Raw genomic sequence first — 23,710 nt, 5'->3', positions numbered from 1 at the left:
TAGGGTTAGGAAATAATGAAGAAATGCATGTGAGATGTTTGGAAAGGAAATGGGAACCCATGGCAATGAAGTTGTTTTGTGTTGTGAATTATGATGAATGCATGTGAGTTAAAGAGGGAGAATGTGGTGAAATGATGAAGTAGGAAGGTGGAAATGCATGTGAGATGTTTGGAAAGGAATAAAGAATGAATGGTGGAAATGTGAGTGAATGATGTGCATGTGTGAGAATGCATGTGGAATTAAGAGGAGTATGGAAGTGAAATAAATGAATGATATGTTAAGTGATAAGTGAATGATATGTGGTGAGTGATAAGTGAATGGTTTGATAAGTGATAAATGAATTAGTTTAAAGGGCTAGGGTTTAAGTACATAGAATGGGCCTAAAATAGGTTGGTTTGTATGGCATAATGTGTTTGATTGGGCTAGAGCCATTGTTTTGTGTCTTCAAGTGCATACAAGGCCTTCAAATTCGTCCATCCTCTTGGCTCCATGGATAAGCTATCCAATCCATGCCCAAAAATGCTCCAAATGGCCTCAAAATGCACTTTCTTGCTCCCTAGGCCCTTAGAACCTGAAAACACACAAAAGAAGCATAAAGGACTAAAATAACGAGAGAAACATAACGTAAATGCACGAGAACAAGCCATTTAAGTTGCATGAATATGCTCCTATCAATATCAAAGAAAGCATTTTCTGGATTTACGACAATGACATGAATATGATCTCATGAATGGAATGCTACTACTTAGAACGAGAACCAGTGATTCCATATGCTCATACCAAATTCAAACTCCACATATTGAATACATAACATCAAGATAGAAGTTGAGCGTTGTAACGGGGCTAAGGGTAATGGCTAACAAGGAAAAGCAAAGGACAAACAAAGGTTCTTAAAGCAATAGGAAGCAAAGTAATGAAATTGACACTTAAACTCACTTTTAATGGCAGAAATCAACTTTTAAACACAAGGGAAGATTCATGCACAATTAGGGTCAAATTCACTCTTTTGGACCCTTCCTTCAATAACCAATACTTGTGAGATCATTCTCACTTATTTTTCAACTCTTTTTTTTTTCTTTTCAACACTTTTCTAATTTCTTTTTATTTTTCAACTCTTTTTTTTTTTTTTTTTTTTTTTTTTTTCTTTATTTCATTCTTTGGCCGTGCCCTATTATCTTCCCCCACACTTATTTTCTGCAATATATTGATCAAAAGGAGTTCATTCTAAGTCATGCTTCACTATCCTTTAAGAACAAGGGTATGGAAAGTTCTAATCTAAGCTAGGTGAGGATAATGTGGTTAACAAAGAAAATAAGCTTGAAAATGCTCAAAAGGGGTAATCCTACAATACATGTGAAAAGGGATAGGCTTTTTGGCTTTGGCTTGACTAACAACTTCATCTTATTGTATGTTATGCAATCAATATCATGCTTTGAATGAATTGGGCATGAGTTCTAGTATTTGGAACTATAATGAAATGCATTCCAAGTAGCAACCAAGCAAAGAATGATGAGATCATGCAACGACTTTAGAAAACAAGAAATCACAGATTTATACTCTCCAAAGAACGTTATAGGCTCAAGTCTCACAAGGATGTAGCTTTAGTTTAAGTTCCTTCGTTCAAGCATGTTACAAAAACAGATTTTCTCTTTGTAATTACATGTGAATTCATAAGCTATAACCATAACCAAGCATAAACCAAAGCATAAATCAACTTCCAGCCATGTTTACAACATTCTATAATAGTCATGTAATTTAAAACCAAATCCTCATCATTGTGTTGGAAGGTACCCTAAAACACAAAAATGACTCAAAAACGACTCTTTTTGGTATTTTTCAAACTTTTTCGAATTTTTCTAAGGTTTTCTGTTATATGACACTAAAACACATCAAAACACACTAAAAACACTTTAAAACGGTGAGAAACAACATGTGAAGTGATAGGTGATAAAATCCCACGAATTTCATGCAAAAACAGCTTGTTTACCCCCCCCACACTTAAACCAAACATTGTCCTCAATGTTTCAAACTTAGATTAACACAAAAACAATCAACTAACACAACTAGCAAACATAACACAAATGGCAAAGTAATAGCAATAAAGAGATAGGTTAGGGACGCAAATCTGGGTTTGGAGTGAAAGTTCGTTCTTCTCGTGTTTCAACACATGGGTTGCCTCCCAAGAAGCGCTTGCTTTAACGTCTTCCAGCCGGACGGTACCTCCGTTTAAGCTTGACTAGGTTCCACGGCATGGAGGGGTACCTCCTCCACGACATGCTCCTCAAATGTCTCGTAATAGGGCTTCAATCGATGCCCATTCACTTTGAATTCTTGCTGCGTCCTTGAACTTTTGATTTGCACTGCACCATGAGGGAAAACATTAGTGACAATAAAAGGACCAACCCATTTGGAACGCAACTTACCTGGAAACAACCGAAGGCGAGAATTGAACAACACTTTCTGCCCAATAGAGAACGTCTTGGCACGAATCATCTTGTCATGGAATGCCTTCGTTTTCTCCTTGTAAATCCGAGCATTCTCATATGCTTCATTTCGGATTTCATCAAGCTCACACAATTGAAGCTTCCTATGTAAACCTGCGGCATCAAGGTCCATATTGAACGTTTTGACGGCCCAATGTGCACGATGCTCTAGTTCGACGGGAAGATGGCATGGCTTCCCATAGATGAGCCGAAAAGGTGACATCCCAATGGGAGTTTTGTAGGCAGTGCGATACGCCCACAATGCATCGTTTAAGCGCAAACTCCAATCCTTCCTTGTAGGCCCCACGGTCTTCTCAAGAATTTGCTTGATTTCCCTATTCGAAACCTCGGCTTGCCCACTCGTTTGAGGATGATAAGGTGTGGCCACCTTATGCGTGACATTGTATTTCTTGAGCAACGCCTCGATGGTTCGACTACAAAAATGGGAACCTCCATCACTGATTAGAACTCGTGGCATTCCAAACCTTGCAAAAATGTTAGTTTTCACAAAATCTGCAACCACTTGAGAATCATTAGTTCGGGTGGCTTTTGCTTCCACCCATTTCGACACATAGTCCACAGCAAGCAATATATAAAGAAACCCATGTGACAAAGGAAAGGGACCCATAAAATCAATACCCCAAACATCAAAGATTTCAACACTAAAAATGGGGGTTTGCGGCATTTGTTGTTTAGGACCAATATTGCCCGTTCTTTGGCATCTATCACAAGACATGCAAAATGTTCTAGCATCCCTAAAGATGGTAGGCCAATAGAAACCACATTCTAACACCTTAAGTGCTGTTCTTTGAGTGCCAAAGTGTCCCCCACAAGCATAAGTGTGACAAAAGGTTAGAATAGCATTAAACTCAGAATCGTGCACACACCTACGTATAACTTGGTCAGGGCAATATTTCCATAAATACGGGTCATCCCACACATAAAATCGTGCCTCTTTCTTTAATTTATCACATTGGTGTTTAAGTAATTCACTAGGAACATGTTTAGACACCAAATAATTCACCAAATCAGCATACCACGGTTCACTTACCTTGACGGACATCAGTTGCTCATCTGGGAATGTCTCTATGATAGGCACGGCATCCTCCTCATGCACCATACGGCTCAAGTGGTCAGCCACCACGTTTTCACTTCCCTTCTTGTCCCGGATTTCGATATCGAACTCTTGGAGAAGAAGCATCCAACGAATGAGTCGTGGTTTGGCCTCCTTCTTGGTGAACAAATACTTCAATGCTGCATGGTCAGTATAAATAATAACTTTAGTACCAAGCAAATAAGAACGGAATTTATCTAAAGCAAACACAACAGCAAGAAGTTCTTTTTCAGTGGTAGAATAATTCAATTGTGCATCATTTAAAGTCCGAGAGGCATAATAGATAACATGCGGCCTTTTTTCCTTCCTTTGCCCCAAAACAGCTCCTAATGCATAATCGGAAGCATCGCACATAAGCTCGAAAGGTAGGCTCCAATCCGGTGGAACAATGATGGGTGCCGTGGTCAACAACTCCTTAAGTAGGTTGAATGATGCCGTGCACTCCTTGGTGAATTCAAACGTCACGTCTTTTTGTAGGAGACGGCAAAGAGGTTGTGCAACCTTCGAGAAATCCTTGATAAACCTACGATAGAATCCTGCATGGCCAAGAAAAGAACGAACCTCTCTAACCGAAGTAGGAGAGGGTAAGTGACGTACAAGATCTATTTTAGACTTATCAACTTCAATTCCTTTTTCAGAGATGATATAACCCAAAACTATACCTTGTTTAACCATAAAATGACATTTTTCCCAATTCAAAACAAGGTTAGTTTCCATGCATCTTTTCAAGATTAAAGTGAGATTATGCAAACAAGCATCAAATGAGTCTCCAAACACACTAAAATCGTCCATAAATACTTCAATTATCTTTTCAACGTAATCAGAGAAGATACTTACCATGCATCGTTGGAAAGTGGCCGGTGCATTGCACAAACCAAATGGCATACGACGATATGCAAAAGTACCAAATGGACAAGTAAAGGTGGTCTTTTCTTAATCATCCGGCGCTATGACAATTTGATTATATCCCGAATAACCATCAAGAAAGCAATAAAAAGAATGACCGGCTAACCTTTCAAGCATTTGATCGATGAATGGCAAAGGGAAGTGATCTTTCCTTGTTGCCGCATTTAGCTTCCTATAGTCAATGCACACCCTCCAACCGGTTTGAATGCATGTAGGCACAAGTTCATCTTCTTCATTTTTCACCACCGTGACTCCGGACTTCTTGGGAACCACTTGGACCGGTGAAACCCAACAACTATCCGAGATGGGATAGATGACGCCACAATCAAGCAATTTGATGATTTCCTTCTTCACTACTTCCATCATTGGTGGGTTGAGTCGACGTTGGGCTTCCCTTGATGGTTTGGCGCCTTCTTCCATGAGAATTCGATGCATGCACGTGGTAGGACTTATACCCTTAATGTCGGCCAAAGTCCACCCTATGGCCGTCTTGTGCTCTTTGAGAACCCTCACCAACTTCTCCTCCTCTTGTGCCGTGAGTGATGAAGCTATAATGACGGGCAATGTGTCTTGCTCGCCCAAAAACACATACTTCAAGTGATTTGGCAACGGTTTGAGCTCAAGTGTAGGTGGTTGTTCTATAGAAGGAAGCAACTTATTAGTTGAAATTGGAATTGAAATTGGACTAGGGAACTTACCTTGGAGCCGTGGCAATGACTCTAGGGCTGCCACGGTCTCAATTACATCTTCATCAAAGGCCTCGGCATGGGTGTTCAATTGTGTGCCGTGGTTTGTTATGGTGACATCCATGTGATCCTTCATTTCTATGCCATTTGTAATGACCGTTTCAAGTGCATCGCCATGTAATTGATCAAAGTGTGCCTGCGCCAAAGAATCAAGAATATCAATAGAGAAACATGAGTGATCATCGTTAGGAAATCTCATAGTTTCAGAAATATTAAAATCAATCACTTCCCCATCGAATTCCATTGTTAAAGTGCCTTTAAACACGTCTATCTTAGTTCGGGCCGTCTTCATGAATGGCCTCCCAAGAAGAATCGGCAAGGATGGAGCATGGGTGGTTTCCTCCATTTCAAGGACATAGAAATCCGCCGGGAAGATCAAATCATTCACCTGCACTAAGACATCTTCCAATACGCCCTTTGGATAGGCATTAGATCTATCGGCCAACTGAATAATCACACCATCATTTTTCAATTCACCAAGGTTCATTGAAGCATAAATAGAGTATGGCATGACGTTAATTGAAGCTCCTAAGTCTAACATAGCATGTTCGAACTTAGTTTGACCAATAATACAAGGGATTGTAAAGCTACCTGGATCTTTGCACTTTGGTGGTAACTTTCTTTGTAAAACAGCGGAAACGTTCTCACTTACCCTTACTACCTCTTTATGTGACGCCCTCTTCCTTGTAGTGCACAATTCCTTCAAGAACTTAGCGTATTTGGGCACTTGCTTTATGGCATCTAGGAGCGGGATATTGACTTGAACTTTCCGAAAGGTCTCTAGAATGTCCTTCTCGGCTTCTTCCTTATTTGATTGCCTAAACCTGCCAGGAAAGGGCACGTTTAGTGGAATAGAACTTGTCAAAGTCGAGTTTGGACTTACCTTAGGTGTGTTGGACGGTTTTGGCACAATAGGGGGCTGCGGCAAAGTTTCTTTCACCCTTGCCGTGGCCTTTATTCCTTGTTCCTCCTCTTCTTGCAGCAACATGTCCTATTCTTGACTTGTTTTGGACGGCCTTGAGGTGGTTCCGACCTCCTTACCACTTCTCAACATGATTGCCTTGGCAGATTCGAACCCTCCCTTTGGATTGACAATGGTTGAGCTAGGGAGCTTGCCTTTGTCTCGGAATTGTCCTACAAACTCCGCAATCTGCCCAATTTGTTTCTCCAAGTGATCCACCCTTTTGTCTTGGTTTTGCATGGCTTTGGTTTGATTCTCTTGCCCCTGAGACAAACTAGTAAGCAACTTAAGAATAGTAGCATTATCTAAAGACGTACCTTGATGGTTTTGGGCGGATTGGGGTTGGGTTTGGTCTTGGCCGAATGGCTTGGTGTAGAACCCCGGGGGTTGTTGTCTAAAACCTCCTTGTTGGTGAGGTTGTTGAGGCTCCCTCCACTTGAAGTTTGGATGGTCTTTCCAACCTGGATTGTATGTGTTGGAATATTGATCATTCCTTGGTTGATTGTGGCTCGGAAATCCAATGGCATTTGCACTCTCCCATCCCCCATTCTCAATCAATTGAGGGCATCTTTCCGAAGGGTGTCCTTGGATAGAACATACACCACATACAATCGGTCCTTGTATCTTCATTCCTTCGGCCATCTGAGACATAATAGAAGTAAGATTAGCTAACTGAGATTGAATATCAGATTGAGAACTTACCTCATTCAAGTGTTGTCGTGGGGGGTCCCTTTGCCCAAGTCCTTCATATTGTTGTGCATTTAGAGCACGGTTTGCAATTAGGGTCTTGGCTGCCATAGGAGTTTTGTCCACCAATGCACCTCCCGCCGAAGCATCGAGCATTTGCCTTTCAATGGGAAGAAGGCCCTCATAGAAATATTAAAGGAGAAGCTCCTCCTTCATTTGATGTTGAGGACATGATGCAACAAGGGCTTTAAAACGCTCGTAGTATGCCGGAAAAGATTCTCCTTGACTTTGTTGGATTCCGCTAATTTTCTTCCTCAAGAGAATGACTCTTGAAGTAGGGAAGAACTTCTCCAAGAATGCTCGCTTCATGCTCTCCCAAGAAGTAACGGTCCCGGGTGCCAATTCATAAAGCCAATCCTTAGCCTTTTCCACAAGAGAGAATGGAAAAGCTTTCATCTTCATAATATTCCCATCAACGTTAATGGGTGTCATGCTTGAGCATACAACTTCAAACTCCTTCAAATGCTTGTTTGGATCGTCCATGGACAGCCCATGGTACTTTGGAATGTGGTGCAACAAGCTTGACTTCAACTCGAATTCATCGGTCTTGCCTTGGGCAGCCGCGGGGTATTGAATGTATAATGGTGCGGCATTGGCCAACCCCGAGGCCGAAAGCTCTTTAATGGTCCGATTGTCCGCTGCCATAACTTCTTCTTCCACACTTTCAAACTCAGATTCGGCCTCTGAACTTGAACTAGGTTCACTAGGTTCGGGATGCCTCCTCTTTCTTCTCAAATCACGTTCAAAATCGTCGTTAAAGTCCAAGATATGTGCATGCACAGTTTGAGAACTCCGCGTCATGCACTAGTACCTAAACCAAGAAAACAAAACAAAATAAGAAAACTAGGTAAATTACACTAAAAACATACGGCAAAAACACAAGGGATTAGCAATTTTGCTAATCCCCGGCAACGGCGCCAAAATTTGATATGAAAATTAACTTGACACACAAATTAAACCCTATGGATGACAATTGTAGTATATGAGCAAATAGGGATCGTTCTAGACCGAGGATTAACTAGGGATGCTAACCAATGTGAAATTGACTCAAAAACGTAAAAACAATATTTAGAACACTAAACTAGACTTAATGAATGCAAACCTAAAATTTAAAATACTCAAACAAACTAAAAGACTCAAACATCACCCAAAACACTCAAAACTGCCTTAAAAACACTTTCTGGGCAGTTTTGAACACTTTGGTGAATTTGGACGAATTTGTGTAACAAATTGAATCAAAACACTTATAAACACAAACTAAGACACTTTCTAACTAAGTTGGACACTAAAGTAAAGGGGGATTAAGGTTTTGACGAAATTAAATTAAATGCACAGATTCTAATTAAGGGCAGATTGTAAAAACGAAATTGATGAAATAGAATGATGAGAAACTAGTTAGAGGGTTCCTTATCCACACATGAACATATGCATATAATTTGATTCCCAGTTATGACTTCAACAAACGATGAATGACAATGCTCCAAGTTAATTAGGTCCGCTTAAATTAACTTTCAGATTTCCCTAGATTCATTGGATTGAATGGAATACGCATTACAACCAAATTATTCCTAATCAAAGTCCCTAACTATGGAATACGCATGATAGAGACATTCAACAAGGATCATTAAGTTCAACGGAAATCATAAACATCGACTAGGCATTCATAACTATGGAATACGCATGTTAATCCAGCCTAGGGTTACTAAACACAATCGTGACTAGCGATTTTTACTACTCATGAATATAAGTTCATAACGATTAGGTGAAATTCCCTTATATCCTAGCATCAAGTTTAGGCATGCAAATTAAGTGTCGACCCTCAACCCACATACATAAACAAGTTCTTAATCAAAACAGAAAAGTAAACCACATCTAAAGTTCATGAATTCATAACTGGAGTAAATCAAATCATAACCAACATATGTCCATGGCTTCAAACTTTCCCCTAACTAATTAGGGGTTTAGCCACTCATGATTACAACAAACTTAGAGAGTAATAACAAAGTAAACATTGAAAACAAGAACGAAGAACACCTAAAAATCCCAACAACTCAATCTTGAATTGTATGAACGTTTAGGCCTCTTCTCCTCTAGTTGCTGCAACACAAGGGGTTTTGGTGAGTTTTGGGGGTTATGGATGATGTAGAATGATGTGTTTAGGGTAGGGATGGATGTAGGGGAAGGCAAGGAGTGTTTTTGGGCAGAAAATATGAAGAATGGTGAAGTATGGCAGTGTTAGAGAGAGGGAATGAATTTCTGGCGTGAATGAATGTGTATGAGAGATGATTTTCTGAATATGGAAGTGTGTGTGAATTGTGGCTGCAATGGATGCTTATTTATAGGTGAAGAAGAGGGAATATGACAGCTAGGAACTTGGTGGAAAGCTGAAAATGCATGTGCAATGTTTTGGGAGAAAATGGGAGTGCATGTGGCTGCAATGGATTAAAGGGTGAATGCAATCTGAAATGGGAGAGCATGTGGGTGAAATAATGAAGGAATAAGTGCATGTGGCTGAATTGGTGGTGCAAAGTGAATGAATAATGAAATGGGAAAGCATGTGCAAGGTTGTGGTGTGAATGATTGAATGTGCATGTGGCTGATTTATGAAGAGTGAATGCATGTGGCTGCAAGGTGTGAATGATTATGGGTGCATGTGACTGCAATGGATTAGGAATCCTTCAATTTCGTCCATTCCTTTTGCTCCAAACATAAGCTATCCATTCCAAGTCCAATTTTGCTCCAAAATGCTCCAAAATGCATTTTTTTGCTTCCTTAGCCATATGAACCTAAAAACACACGAAAATGGCTTAAACTACTAAAACAACTATGAATTAACAATATAAATGCATGAAAACAAGCTAAGTAAGTCGCCTAAATATGCTCCTATCAAAAGGTCGTCCAAGTAAGAGTGGCGATGGTGGAGAGTGGGTTGAATCCTCCATGTCAAGCACATAGAAATCTGCAAGAAAAATCAAGTGGTCTACCTGCACCAAAACATCTTCCAAAACTCCTCTCGGGTATGCATTAGATCAATCGGCTAATTGAATAATAACACCATCATTTTTAAGCTCTCCTAGATTCATAGACGCATAAACAGAGTATGGCATGACATTAATTGATGCACCTAAATCTAGCATAACATGTTCGAACCTTGTATTACCAATTACACAAGGGATAGTGAAACTACCTGGATCTTTGCATTTAGGTGGCAGCTCTCTTTGCAACATTGCAGAGACATTCTCACTTACATGTGTGGTCTTTCTCCCGAATCCATTTCCTTGTTGTACAAATCTTCCTCAAAAACTTAGCGTACTTCGGAATTTGCTTTATTGCATCAAGGAGCAGGATATTGACATGCACCTTCCTAAACGCCTCCAGGATGTCTTTTTCATCCTCATCTGTCTTAGATTGCATAAACCTGATAGGAAAGGGCACATTTAGTGGAATAGAACTAGACAAATTCGAATTTGGACTCACCTTGGTGGCTTGGGATGGTTTTGGTGCACTAGAGGGTTGCGGCAAGGTTTTGGCTTCCCTTGCCGTGGCCTTTACTCCATGTTCTTCTTCTTGCAGCAGTTTTTCCTCCTCATTAAGGCCTTGTTCGGATGGTTTTGGATGACTTCCAAGCTCCTTACCACTTCTCAACGTAATGGCTTTGGCGGTTTCAAAGCTTCCCTTTGGATTCACAATGGTTGAACTTGGAAGTTTGCCTTGTTCTCTAAACTGCCTAAGGAACTCTGAAATCTGCCCTATTTGCTTCTTTACGTCACTCATCTCTTTTTCTTGGTTCGCTATTCTATTATTTTGATTTTGTAATCCCTGCGATATAGAAGTTAGTAATTGAAAAGTTTGATCATTATCAATTAGCGAACCTGAGTTTTGTTGGGCAGTTTGTGATTGAGGTTGAGATTGTGCAAATGGCCTCTAATATATCCCTGGGGGTGGCTGTCGAATTCCTCCTTGTTGTTGAGGTTGTTAAGGCTCCCTCCACTTGAAATTTGGGTGATCTCTCCATCCCGGATTGTATGTATTTGAGTATGGATCATTCCTTGGTTGGTTTTGACTTTGGTACCCCACGACATGGGCACTTTCCCATCCTCCATTCTCTATCAATTGAGGACATTGATCATTGAGATGTCCTTGCATAGAGCACACTCCACATATGGCCGCACCTTGCATTTTGGATCCTTCAACAACCTAAGACACAAGCATAGTGAGATTAGCTAATTGAGATTGAATTTCAGAAATTGCACTTACCTCATTCACTTGTTGTTATGGGGGGTCTCTTTGTTCAACTCCCTCGTATTGTTGTGCATTCAAGGCTCGATTTGCAATTAGGACCTTGGCAGCCACCGGTGTTTTGTCAACCAAAGCACCTCCCGCTGAAGCATCTAGCATTTGTCTCTCAATTGGAAGGAGTCATTCGTAAAAGTATTGAATTAGAAGCTCTTCCTTCATTTGGTGTTGTGGGCAAGATGCAACAAGGGCTTTGAAACGCTCATAATATGCTGGAAAAAACTCCCCTTGGTTTTGTTGAATGCCACTAATTTTCTTTCTCAAAAGAATTACTCTTGAAGTTGGAAAGAATTTCTCCAAGAACGCTCGTTTCATACTTTCCCAAGAAGTAACTGTTTCGGGTGCCAATTCGTATAGCCAATCTTTAGCCTTTTCCAAAAGAGAGAATGAAAGGCTTTCATCTTCAAAATATTCCCATCCACGTTAATGGGTGTCATGCTTGAGCATACAACTTCAAACTCCTTCAAATGCTTGTTTGGATCTTCCATGGACAACCCATGGTATTTAAGAATATGATGCAGCAAGCTTGACTTTAATTCAAACTCATCGGTCTTGTCCGGGGCTGCCCTAGGATATTGAATGCAAATAGGCACGGCATTGTCCAACCCCGAGGCTGAAAGTTCTTTGATTGTTCGATTGTCCACCGCCATGTTTTCTTCTTCTTCAAATTCAGATTCGGACTCTGAACTCGAACTAGGTGGATTAGGTTCTGGTTGCTTTCTCTTTCTTCTCAAAGTTCGTTCAAAATCGTCGTCAAATTCCAATATGTTTGCACGAATGGGTTGAGAACGACGAGTCATAAACTAGTACCTGAGACAAATAACAAAAACAAATCAGTAACCACTTTAAAAGGCACGGCAAACACCACAAAAAGACACAAAAGAAAAGAAAACATGTGGCACACTTGACCTTAAGACTCACTTTGACACGACACAAACAAAAAGGATTAGCGATTTTGCTAATTCTCGGCAACGGAACCAAATTCCCCCACACTTAGCCTTTGCTAGTCCTCGAGCAAAACGAAATAAACAAAACACAATCTAGACCTTCCAGCATGTACCTCAGGGATTTCCAATGAACTTGGCACATTAAAGAACACCACATACATAGATTTTAGTTATCCCTACCCTCGAGCATATACGTTACCATAGTTACCACACACTAACTCCCATTTAATCAATTAAAACATGATTTTGAATGTAGTAACATGCCTTAGAATTCACCTCCAACTAAAAGAAATTAGTTCCTCATGTTCGCAAAACAAAGATAATTAAATTTAAACATTGAATTAAGACAAAGGATAGAATACACCTAGAAACTCTCCACACTCCAATGGCAGATTTCAAACCCTCATTGGATGGCAGATTGCACAAGTCTTCTTCTCCTTCCTTCCTTGTTTGCGGCACTAGGGTGGTGTAGGGTGAATGGTGGTGTTTGATGGCTGAAAGTATGAATGAATGAATGAGTGAATGGATGGATTAAATGGTGAGGCATTGGCTGTTTATATAGGCTAATTATGCACACTTAGTGAAGGACAAGGATTGTACAATCCCATGGAAAAAGGGTTAAGTCTAGGTAGAAACCAAAGGGGAATGGGATAGGTAATTTTCGCCAGAAATTAAGGGCTTCTAGAAACTAGGTATTTTTTGGCAGACTTTAGACTTCTAGAAGGGGTAAAGGGTAGATTTCTGGACCTAAATGGATAAGGACTCATGATATAGGTGTAGAGGAAGGATTGCAACTCCTAAACCTACAAGGAATGGTCCATATGCGGCAAACAAATGGATAAGGCTTCTAGAAATTGAAATAGGTGTTTAAATGTGTAATTAATCCCCTCTAATTAGCTAGATTTAAGTCCTAACCTGATTTGGATAGGATAAGATAGGATAATGTTAGAGTTAGGAAAGGATAAGGTTGGATAAGGTTCCTTATTTCTTGCTATTTCCTTATCTTCCTTGCATTAGGACTTCCTCCACCAGATTTGTAGCCTTTCCTAGCCCTTCTTGACTTCAGTTTCGTCCATCCTCTATGCTTCATAGTTAAGCTATCCAATCCATGCCCAAAACTGCTCCATTTAGCTTCAAAATGCCCTTTCTTGCTCCTTTTGCCATTAGGACCTAAAAACATACGAAAATAGCTTAAAAGACTAAAATAAATAGTAATTAACTCACTAAATGCAAAGAAACAACATAACTAAGTAGCATAAATATTCTCCTATCAAATACCCTTTCTAGAAGACCTATTCCTAAATCCAAGGGTTGTGCCGCACCTTATGGCCCTTTTCCCTGTTGGATTCTGAATTGAATTAGCCTTTTTCCTTGTGGATTTGGATTGTGTAAAGCCTTTTAAGAAATTAATTAGGTTTTGAGCCTTTTCTTGAGGCCCAAGTCTTGTGCCGCACCTTAAGGCCTTAATCCTTTATTTCTGCTAACTTCGAACCCTAGTTTGACTTCCCTAGGGTTTGCCATGCATGATACCTATATATATACTTGCTTATGCCGCAGAAAACCATCCCCCCCATTCATTCATTCACTCATTCATTCATACATTCAGCCATCTCACACTATAATTCACACCACATACACCTAATTCACCCTAGTGCCGTAACAAGGAAGGAAGGAGAAGAGCACTTGTGCCATGCTTGCCATCATCCAAGGGAGTGTTGTCCCTGCCATTGGAGTGTGGACTGCTTCTAGGTTCTTTCTATCCTTAGTTTTAGTTCAATGTTTATTTTAATTTGGTTTTCAATTATGATGAACATGAGGAACTAATTTCTTTATAGTTGGAGGTGAATTCGAAGCCATGATTATATGTTTTCTATGAATTGATTACATCCAGTTATTGTTTCTTAAGTCTTGAATGTGATTTGTTTATCTGAGTTATCAAAACTTGTTTATGTATGTTGATTAAGGATCGACACTTAATTTGCATGCATGAATTTGATGCTAGAGTATAAGGGAGTTTCACCTAATAGTTATGAACTTATATTCACAAGTAGTGGAAGTCACTAATCATGATTGTGTTAAGTAAATCCTTGGTATGAGTATCATGCTTTTCATAGTTACGAAGGCCTAGTCAATGCTTATGGTTTTCAAAGAACTTAATGACCTTTGATATGTCTTTCTGTCATGCTTTTCATAGTTAGGGAACTTGATAAGGATAATTTGGTAGCGACGCGTATTCCGTCCAATTCAATGAGTTAGGAAAATCTGAGAGTTAATTGGTGCTTTTCACGATTAATTTGGGGCATTGTCATTCATAGTCTAAAGAAATAGTAACCGGAAATTGGTTTGTATGCATATGTCATGTGTGGAGAAGGACCCTTTAACTAGCCTTTCACCCATTCATTCACCTTAATTTCGTACCTTTTAGTTTATCTATGCAATTTGATTGTTTAAGTCTTAAATTCATCAAAACCAATCCCCCTTTAATATTTTGTGTTTGAACTTAGTTAGAATCTGTTTAAGTTTAGTTATATTAGTGTTTTGAGTCAAGCAATGTCTAAAATTCGTCTAAATACCCTTTTAGTTCTTATTTGTGTTAGTTTAGTTTCAATTCGTCAGAATCTGTCCATATTGAGTGTTTTGAGTCTTTTTGGTTCAATTTTCACCCAAATCACTTTCTAAGACCTGTTTTGAGTCAATTCAACTTAGTTTATGTGTTTTGAGTCTATTTAGCTTGTTTTGAGTTCTTAGGGTCTAGTTTAGTGTTTTTAAGTCTTGTTTGTGTTGGTTAGCATCCCTAGTTAATCCCCGGTTTAGAACGATCCCTACTTACATATATACTGCAATTGTCAACATTAGGGTTTAATTTGTGTGTCAAGTTAATTTTCACATCAAATTTTGGCGCCGTTGCCGGGGATTAGCAAAATTGCTAATCTTCCCTTAGTTAGTGTCGTGTGTTCCTCTTTGTTTCTCTCTGTGTGTTTTTGTTTTGTTTTCTGATTTTATTTTGTTTTGTTTGCTTTGTTTTAGGTACTAGTTTATGACTCGTAGTTCTCAACCTGTTCGTGAGCATATATTGGAGTTTGACGACGACTTTGAACGAAAGTTGAGAAGAAAGAAAAGGCATCCAGAACCTAGTCCACCTAGTTCTGAGGCCGAATCTGAAGAAGAAGAAGTGGAAGAGGAAGAACAAGCCATGGCTACGGATAATTGAACAATCAAGGAACTTTCAACCTCGGGATTAGACAATGTCGTGCCCTTATGCATTCAATATCCTAAGGCAGCTCAAGGCAAGATCGATGAGTTCGAATTGAAGTCTAGCTTGCTGCATCATATTCCCAAATACCGTGGGTTGTCCATGGAAGATCCAAACAAGCATCTTAAGGAGTTTGAAGTGGTATGTTTGAGCATGACACCCATCAATGTCGATGGGAACATTTTGAAGATGAAGGCCTTTCCATTATCTCTTTTGGAAAAGGCTAAATATTGGCTATACGAATTGGCACCCGGAACCGTCACCTTTTGGGAAAGCATGAAACAAGCATTCTTAGAGAAGTTTTTCCCAACCTCGAGAGTCATTTTCTTAAGGAAGAGAATTAGTGGAATCCAACAAAACCAAGAGGAGTTTTTGCCAGCGTACTATGAGCATTTCAAGACTCTAGTTGCATCGTGCCCTCAACATCAAATGAAGGAAGAACTTTTAATTCAATATTTCTATGAGGAACTCCTTCCAATTGAGAGGCAAATGCTAGATGCCTCAGTAGGGGGTGTTTTGGTTGACAAAACACCGGTGGCTGCCAAGATCTTAATTGCAAATCGAGCCTTGAATGCACAACAATAAGAGGGAGTTGGACAAAGAGAGCCCCCACAGCAACAACAAGTGAATGAGGTAAGTGCAATTTCTGAAATTCAATCTCAATTCGCTAATCTCACTGTTCTTGTGTCACAGGCTGTTGATGGATTCAAAGTGGAAAAAGCTAATGTATGTGGCGTGTGCACCATGCAATGACACCCCTCGGAGCAATGCCCTCAATTGATTGAAAATGGAGGATGGGAATTTGCGAATGTCGTGGGTTATTAAGGCCAAAATCAACCTAGGCATGATCCATACACCAATACTTACAATCCAGGGTGGAGTCATCCAAATATGAAGTGGAGGGACGCTCAACAAACTCAACAACAAGAAGGATTTCGTCCACCACCCCTTGGGATGTTTCCAAAGCCATACGCACCAATTCAAAACCAACCACAATATGCCTAACCAACAACAGGTTCGTCCATGGATAATGATCAAATTGTTCAATTATTAACCACTTTGGCACAGGGAGTCCAAAATCATTCCCAAGCAATGCAAAATCAAGCCAAAAAGGTGGATGAATTAGAGAAGCAAATGGGGCATATTTCAGAGTTCCTTGGGCAGTTTCGAGAACAAGGCAAACTTCCTAGTTCAACCGTTGTGAATCCAAAATGAGGCTTTGAAACCGCCAAGGCCATTACGTTGAGAAGTGGCAAAGAGCTTGGAAATCACCCAAAACCATCCAAACAAGGCCTTAACGAGGAGGAAAAACTGCTGCAAGGAGAAGAACAGAAAGCAAGGGCCACGGCAAGGGAAGACCAATCTTTGTCGCAGCCCCCTAAGGCCCCAAAACCGTCCCAAACCACCAAGGTAAGTCCAAATTCGAATTTTTCTAGTTCTATTCCACTAAATGTGCCCTTTCCTAGCAGGTTTAAGCAATCAAAGAAAGAAGAGAATGAGAAGGACATTTTGGAAACCTTTAGGAAAGTTCAAGTCAATATCCCGCTCCTTGATGCAATCAAGCAAGTTCCTAAGTATGCCAAATTCTTGAAAGACCTTTTCACAACAAGGAAGAGAATTTCGAACAAGGAAGTGGTCCCGGTAAGTGAGAATGTTTCTACAGTGTTACAAAGGAAACTACCACCAAAATGCAAAGATTCGGATAGTATTACAATTCCTTGTGTTATTGCCAGTACTAAGTTTGAACATGCTATGTTAGACTTAGGAGCTTCAATTAATGTCATGCCTTACTTAATTTATGCATCTATGAACTTAGGAGAGTTCAAAAACGATGGTGTGATTATTCAACTGGCCGATCGTTCTAATGCATATCCAAAATGAGTTTTGGAAGATGTTTTGGTGCAGGTTAATAATTTGATCTTTCCAGCGGACTTTTACGTGCTTGACATGGAAGATTCAGCCCAATCTACCCCATTGTCGATCCTACTTGGGAAACCTTTCATGAAAACAGTTGATGTGATATATTCTAACACATAAATTAAACCCTATAATTGTAGTATATGTAAGTAGGGATCATTTTAGGCCGGGGATTAGAAGGGACGCCAATCTACTTAAAACTGACTCAAAAACACTAAACTAAGCTTAAAAACACTTAACTAGACTCTAGTGACTTAAAACAAACTAAATAGACTCAAAACACACAAACTAAGTTAAATTGACTTGACATAGACTCTAAGAAGTTATTTGGATGAATTTTAGACTAGTAAGACTCAAAACACTAAATTGGACAGATTTGAACACGTTTCTAGCTAATCTAACACACTTCATTAAAGGGGAGATTGATTTGGACAAAATTAAAGTAAAAACAAACAAATTTAAAGACTCTAAACAATTTCGACGAAATTGGGTGAAATATGGGTGAATGGCTAGCTAGAGGGTCCTTCTCCACACATGACACACTTGCATACAAATTCATTTCCAGTTGTTTTTCCAATAAACCATGAACCTCAACGCCCTAGATTAACCATGAACAATACTAATTAACCCTTAGATTTTCCTTAAGTCATTGAATTGGATGGAATACACATCAGCAACCAAATTATTCTTCAATAGTTCCCTACATGAACAACATAATAGAGATACAATCAAAGATCATTAAGCTTTGTGAAAATCATAAGCCTTGACAAGGCATTCGTAACTATGAACAACATGATACTCTTGCCAAGAATTTACTTGATACGATTGTGACTAGCAACCTCCACTACTTATGAATATAAGTTCATAACGATTAGGTGAAACTCCCTTATATTCCAGCATCAAATTCATGCATGCAAACTAAGCTGGCCCTCTTAATCAACACACAAGAATAAGTTCTTAATCAAACAGTTAAGTAAATTGTATTCACGATATATGAAATCACAACTAAAAGTAATCAATTCTTATTGCAAATATAATCATGGTCTCAAAGTCTCCTCTTGCTAAAACGAGTTTAGCTCCTCATGTTCGCAATTAAACAAAGATAATTAAATTTAAACATTGAAAACAAAGATAGAATACACCTATAAATGCTCCAACAATCCAATGTCTTGAATGGCAAGCACGGCTCCAGGTGGCTCCTCCTTCCTTCCTTGCTGAGGCATAATGGGGATTTTTTGAATTTAAGCTCTTCAGGTGTGGTGGATGGTGTGGTGATCTGATTGTAGAGGGTGGTGCTAAATAATGGGTGTGGCATCATATATTTATAGGGCAGGGATGCGGCACCAATGTAGCTTAGGAAAAGGATTTTAGCACCACAAATCCATAAGGAAAAGGTCAACTATATGGAAAAAACCAAAGAGGAAAAGGAGAAAGAGGTGCGGCAGGTTCTTAGGCTTCTAGAAAGAGGTTTTGTGACAGGTTTCTAGAAGGACAAGGGATAAGATACGTGGCACAAACTTAGGGCACGAAAATAGGGCTTCTAGAACCTGATATTTAGGTGATTTAATGTGAAAATGAGTCCTCTTTGTAGCTGGAATTAAGGTAGGAAAAGATTAGGATAGGATAAGATAAGATCAGATTGGATAAGGTTTGGATAAGATAAGGTTGTTTAGATAATGTTCCTTCTTTGTAGCTGATTCCTTATCTTCAATGCTTCCAAATTTGTTTCTCCAGATATTAAGCACATTCCTAACCTTTCTTGATCTTCAAATTCGTCATCCACCTTGCTCCATGCATGTGCAATCCATTCCAAGCCCAAAACTGCTCTAAAATGCACCAAAGTGCACTTTCTTGCCTCTTTTGCCATTTAAACCTACAAACACACGAAAATAGCTTAAATCACTATAATAAATAGAAACTAACTTACTAAATGCAAAGAAACAAGCTAACAAAGTTGCATAAATATGCTCCTATCAACAACCCGCACCAAGATAGATGTGTTCAAGGGGACGTTAACAATGGAATTTGATGGGGAAGTTATTGATTTCAATCTTTCTGAAACTATAAAATATCCTAAAGATGATTATTCTTGTTTTTCTAGTGATGTATTTGATTCATTGGCGCAGGATTATCTTGACTCTTTGGAGAGGGATCCCCTTGAAAGGACCATTACAAAAGGAATGGCACTTAAAAACAAAGGGGCAGGAAAGGACCACACTCACGGCATGCATAAGGAAGTCCTTGCCGTGCCTACATGTGAAGAAGAGGCCAGATGGTTGCTACACTTGAGTCATTGCCACAACACCTTGGTCACCCTCCAATCCCAATTCCAATTCCCGTTTTTACTAACAAGTTGTTACCTTCGGTGATTCAGGCACCCATTCTTGAGCTTAAACCATTGCCGGATCATTTGAAGTATGTCTATTTGGGAGAAAAAGAGATGTTGCCCATTATTGTTTCTTCATCCCTCACGACAATGGAGGAGGAGAAGTTGGTGCGGGTGTTAAAAGATTACAAAACAACCATTGGATGGACTTTGGCCGACATTCAGGGAATTAGCCCTACAACATGCATGCATCGCATACTTCTAGAGGAGGGGGCTAAACCAACTTGAAAGGCTCAACGCCGACTTAACCTTCCAATGATGGAAGTTGTGAAGAAGGAAATTATCAAGCTTGAGTGATTTGTCCTATCTCGGATAGCCATTGGGTTTCGCCGGTTCAAGTTGTTCCAAACAAATCGGGAGTTTGCAGTGGTGAAAAATGCCAAGAATGAGCTTGTGCTAACCCGTATCCAAATAGGTTGGAGAGTTTGCATTGATTATAGGAAGCTCAACGCCACCACAAGGAAAGATCACTTCCTTTTGCCATTTATTGATCAAATACTTGAAAGGTTAGCCGGTCATTCTTTTTATTGTTTTCTTGATGTTTATTCGGGATATAATCAAATTGTTATAGCTCCAGATGATCAATAAAAGACTACTTTTACTTGTCCATTTGGTACTTTTGCTTATCGTCGAATGCCATTTGGTTTATGTAATGCACCAGCCACTTTTCAAAGATGCATGGTAAGTATCTTTTTAGATTTTTTGGAGAAAATTATTGAAGTTTTCATGGATGATTTTAGTGTTTTTGGTGATTCATTTGATGATTGTTTACATAATCTCACTTTAATCTTGAAAGGATGCATTGAAACTAACCTTGTTTTAAATTGGGAAAAATGTCATTTCATGGTAAAACAAGGCATAGTTTTAGGTCACATTGTTTCGGGGAAGGGTATTGAGGTTGATAAATCGAAAATAGATCTTGTACGTTACTTACCCTCTCCTACTTCAGTGAGAGAGGTTCGTTCTTTTCTTAGACATGTATGATTTTATAGACGATTCATCAAAGATTTTTCTAAGATTTCCCAACCCCTATGCCGACTTCTCCAAAAAGATGTACCTTTCAAGTTTGATGAAGCATGTGAGAAAGCCTTCAAACACCTTAAGGAGATGCTCACTTCGACCCCCATCATTGTTCTGATGTGATAAATAATAGCACACAAATTAAACCCTCTTATTGACAATTGTAGTAAAGATGTAAGTAGGGATCGTTCTAGGCTGGGGATTAGGAGGGATTGCTAATCTAATAAAAACTGACTCAAGAATAAAAAACTAAGCTTAAAAACACTTAAATAAACTCAAAGACTCTTAACTAAACTTATATGACTCAAAACAAACCAAAAAGACTCAAACAGACTCTAAGGAGTTATTTGAACGAATTCTAAACTAATAAGACTCAAAACACTAAATTGGACAGATTATAACGCGTTTCTAACTAATCTAACACACTTAATTAAAGGGGGAATTGGTTTTGACGAATTTAAAGACTTAAACAAAGTTTGGACGAATTTGGGGAAAACTATGGGTGATAAGCTAGCTACAGGGTCCTTTTCCACACGTGACACACTTGAACACTAATTGATTTCCAGTTGCTTTTTCAATAAACCATGAACCTCAACACCCCAGATTAACCATGACATCACTAATTAACCTCATATTTTCCTTTGGTCGTTGAATTGGATGGGATACGCATCGTCAACCCAAATTATTAAGCTTTGTGAAAACCATAAGCATTGACAAGGCATTCGTAACTATGAACAACATGATACTCCTGCCAGGAATTTACCTAACGCGATCATTTATAAGCAACCTCCATTACTTGTGAATATAAGTTCATAACGATTAAGTGAAACTCCTTTATATTCTAGCATCAAATTCATGCATGCAAATTAAGTGTGCACCTTTAATGAACATACAATAATAAGTTCTTAATCCCAACAGTTAAGCAAATTGCATTCACGATTTATGAAACCACAACTAGAAGTAATCAATTCATATTGCAAATATAATCATGCTTTTGAAGTCTCCTCTAGCCAAAACGAAATTAGTTCCTCATGTTTATAGCAAAACAAAGAAAACTTAAATTAAACATTAAAAACTAAGATAGATTACACCTAGAAACGCTCCAACAATCCAAGCTTGAATGGCCAAAACGTCCAGGGCTTCTCCTTTCTTCTTTCTCCTTCTTTGCTGTGGCACAAGAGTGTTTGGGTATGAATTATGGTGGTGGATGGATAGGTTGGATGGTGGTAGGGGGTGGATGACGGCTGAATGAATGGAGAGTGATGAATAATGAGTATGGATGTCTTGGATCCCTAATATGTGTGGCAGATTATGTAATATATTGGAAGAAAGGGCAAAGTATTAATTAAATGTTTTGGGAAAGAATTGGGCTCCAAATCCTCAAGGAAAAAGGGTAACAAATCAGAATCTCAACAGAAAAGGGACGAAAAAGGTGCAGCATTGACTAGGAGAAAAGGGAAAAGAAGATATGTGGCAGATTTTGGAAGAAAAGGGTAAGAAGGGTGCGGCTCCATCTTGGACTGGGATTAAGGCTTCTAGAACATATATTTAAGTGTCCCAAATCAATTAGGAACCCTCTTTGCAGCTGGGAATTAAGTAGGAAAAAATTAGGATTGACTAAGTCAAAATAAGGAAGTTTGACTTAATTTTCGTTCTTTGTAGTTGATTCCTTTTCTTCCAAGTCTTGAATTAATTTCTTCCAACTCCTTAGCAGATTCCTAGGCTTCTTTGGACTTCAATTTCGTCCATCCATCTTGCTCCAAGCATATGTTATCCAATCTAAGCCCAAAACTACTCCAAAATGCACCAAAATGCACTTTCTTGCCACTTTAGTCAATGGGACCTACAAACACACGAAAATAGCTTAAAATACTAAAATAACTAAGAACTAACTAAGTAAGTGCAAGGAATTAAACTAACAAAGTCACATAAATATGCTCCTATCATGTTCCACCAGATTGGAGTCTTCCTTTTGAGCTTATGTGTGATGCCTCGTATTATGCATTAGGAGCTGTTTTAGGCTAAAGGAAGAACAAGCAGCCACATGTCATATATTATGCATCCCGGACTTTGAATGATGCTTACTTGAACTACTCCACAACAGAAAAAGATCTTTTTGCTGTTGTTTTTGCTTTAGATAAGTTTTGCTCTTATTCACTTGGCACTAAAGTTATAATCTACTCTGATCATGCAACGTTGAAGTACTTACTTACGAAGAAGGAGGCCAAACCAAGGCTTATTCATTGGATGCTTCTTCTCAAAGAGTTCGATATCGAAAGCCGAGACAAGAAAGGAAGTGAAAACGTGGTGGTTGACCACTTGAGTCGTATGGTGCATGAAGAGGATGTCGTGCCTATCCCAGAGACATTCCCAGATGAGTAGTTGCTGTCCATCGAGGTAAGTGTGCCATGGTATGTCGATTTAGTGAATTATTTGGTGTCTAAACAAGTTCCAAGCACTCTAAATAAGCACCAACGTGATAAAATGTATGGGATGACCCATATTTATGGAAATATTACCCTGATCAGATTCTACATAGGTGTGTGCATGAATCGGAGTTTAATTCAATTTTAACTTTTTGTCACACTTATGCAAATGGGGGTCATTTTTGCACTCAAAGAACAGCACATAAAGTTTTAGAATGTGGATTTTATTGGCCTACTATATTTAAGGATGCTAGAACTTTTTGTGTGATTTGTGATCGTTGTCAAAGAATGGGCAATATAGGTGCAAAGGACCAAATTCCGCAAAATCCCATCTTTGTTGTCGAAATTTTTGATGTTTGGGGTATTGATTTTACAGGTCCTTTTTCTTCATCTTATGGTTTTGTTTATATTTTACTTGTGGTTGATTATGTTTCGAAATGGGTGGAAGCAAAGGCCACCCGTACTAATGATTCTAAAGTGGTTGCAGATTTTGTGAGAACTAACATAT

General features: G+C 39.1%; 1 protein-coding gene across 1 annotated transcript in view; it reads right to left on the bottom strand.

The window, feature by feature from the left end:
* The window catches only part of LOC137744432 (uncharacterized), a gene marked incomplete at its 3' end in the record, with an annotated part of 33,087 nt that extends 22,027 nt beyond the window's left edge, over positions 1–11,060 (bottom strand). Inside the window, exons 1-2 of the mRNA XM_068484248.1 lie at positions 10,830–11,060; positions 10,435–10,776 (exon numbers count right to left, since the gene is read on the bottom strand). Of these exons, the coding sequence (XP_068340349.1) occupies positions 10,435–10,776; positions 10,830–11,060 (573 nt within the window). The remainder of the gene's footprint in view (positions 1–10,434; positions 10,777–10,829) is intronic.
* Positions 11,061–23,710: the final 12,650 nt, after the last annotated feature.

The sequence above is a fragment of the Pyrus communis genome, chromosome 9 (genome assembly GCF_963583255.1).
Source record: "Pyrus communis chromosome 9, drPyrComm1.1, whole genome shotgun sequence".
NCBI classification, from domain to species: domain Eukaryota; kingdom Viridiplantae; phylum Streptophyta; class Magnoliopsida; order Rosales; family Rosaceae; genus Pyrus; species Pyrus communis.
This window is presented reverse-complemented; position numbering and strand designations above follow the sequence as displayed.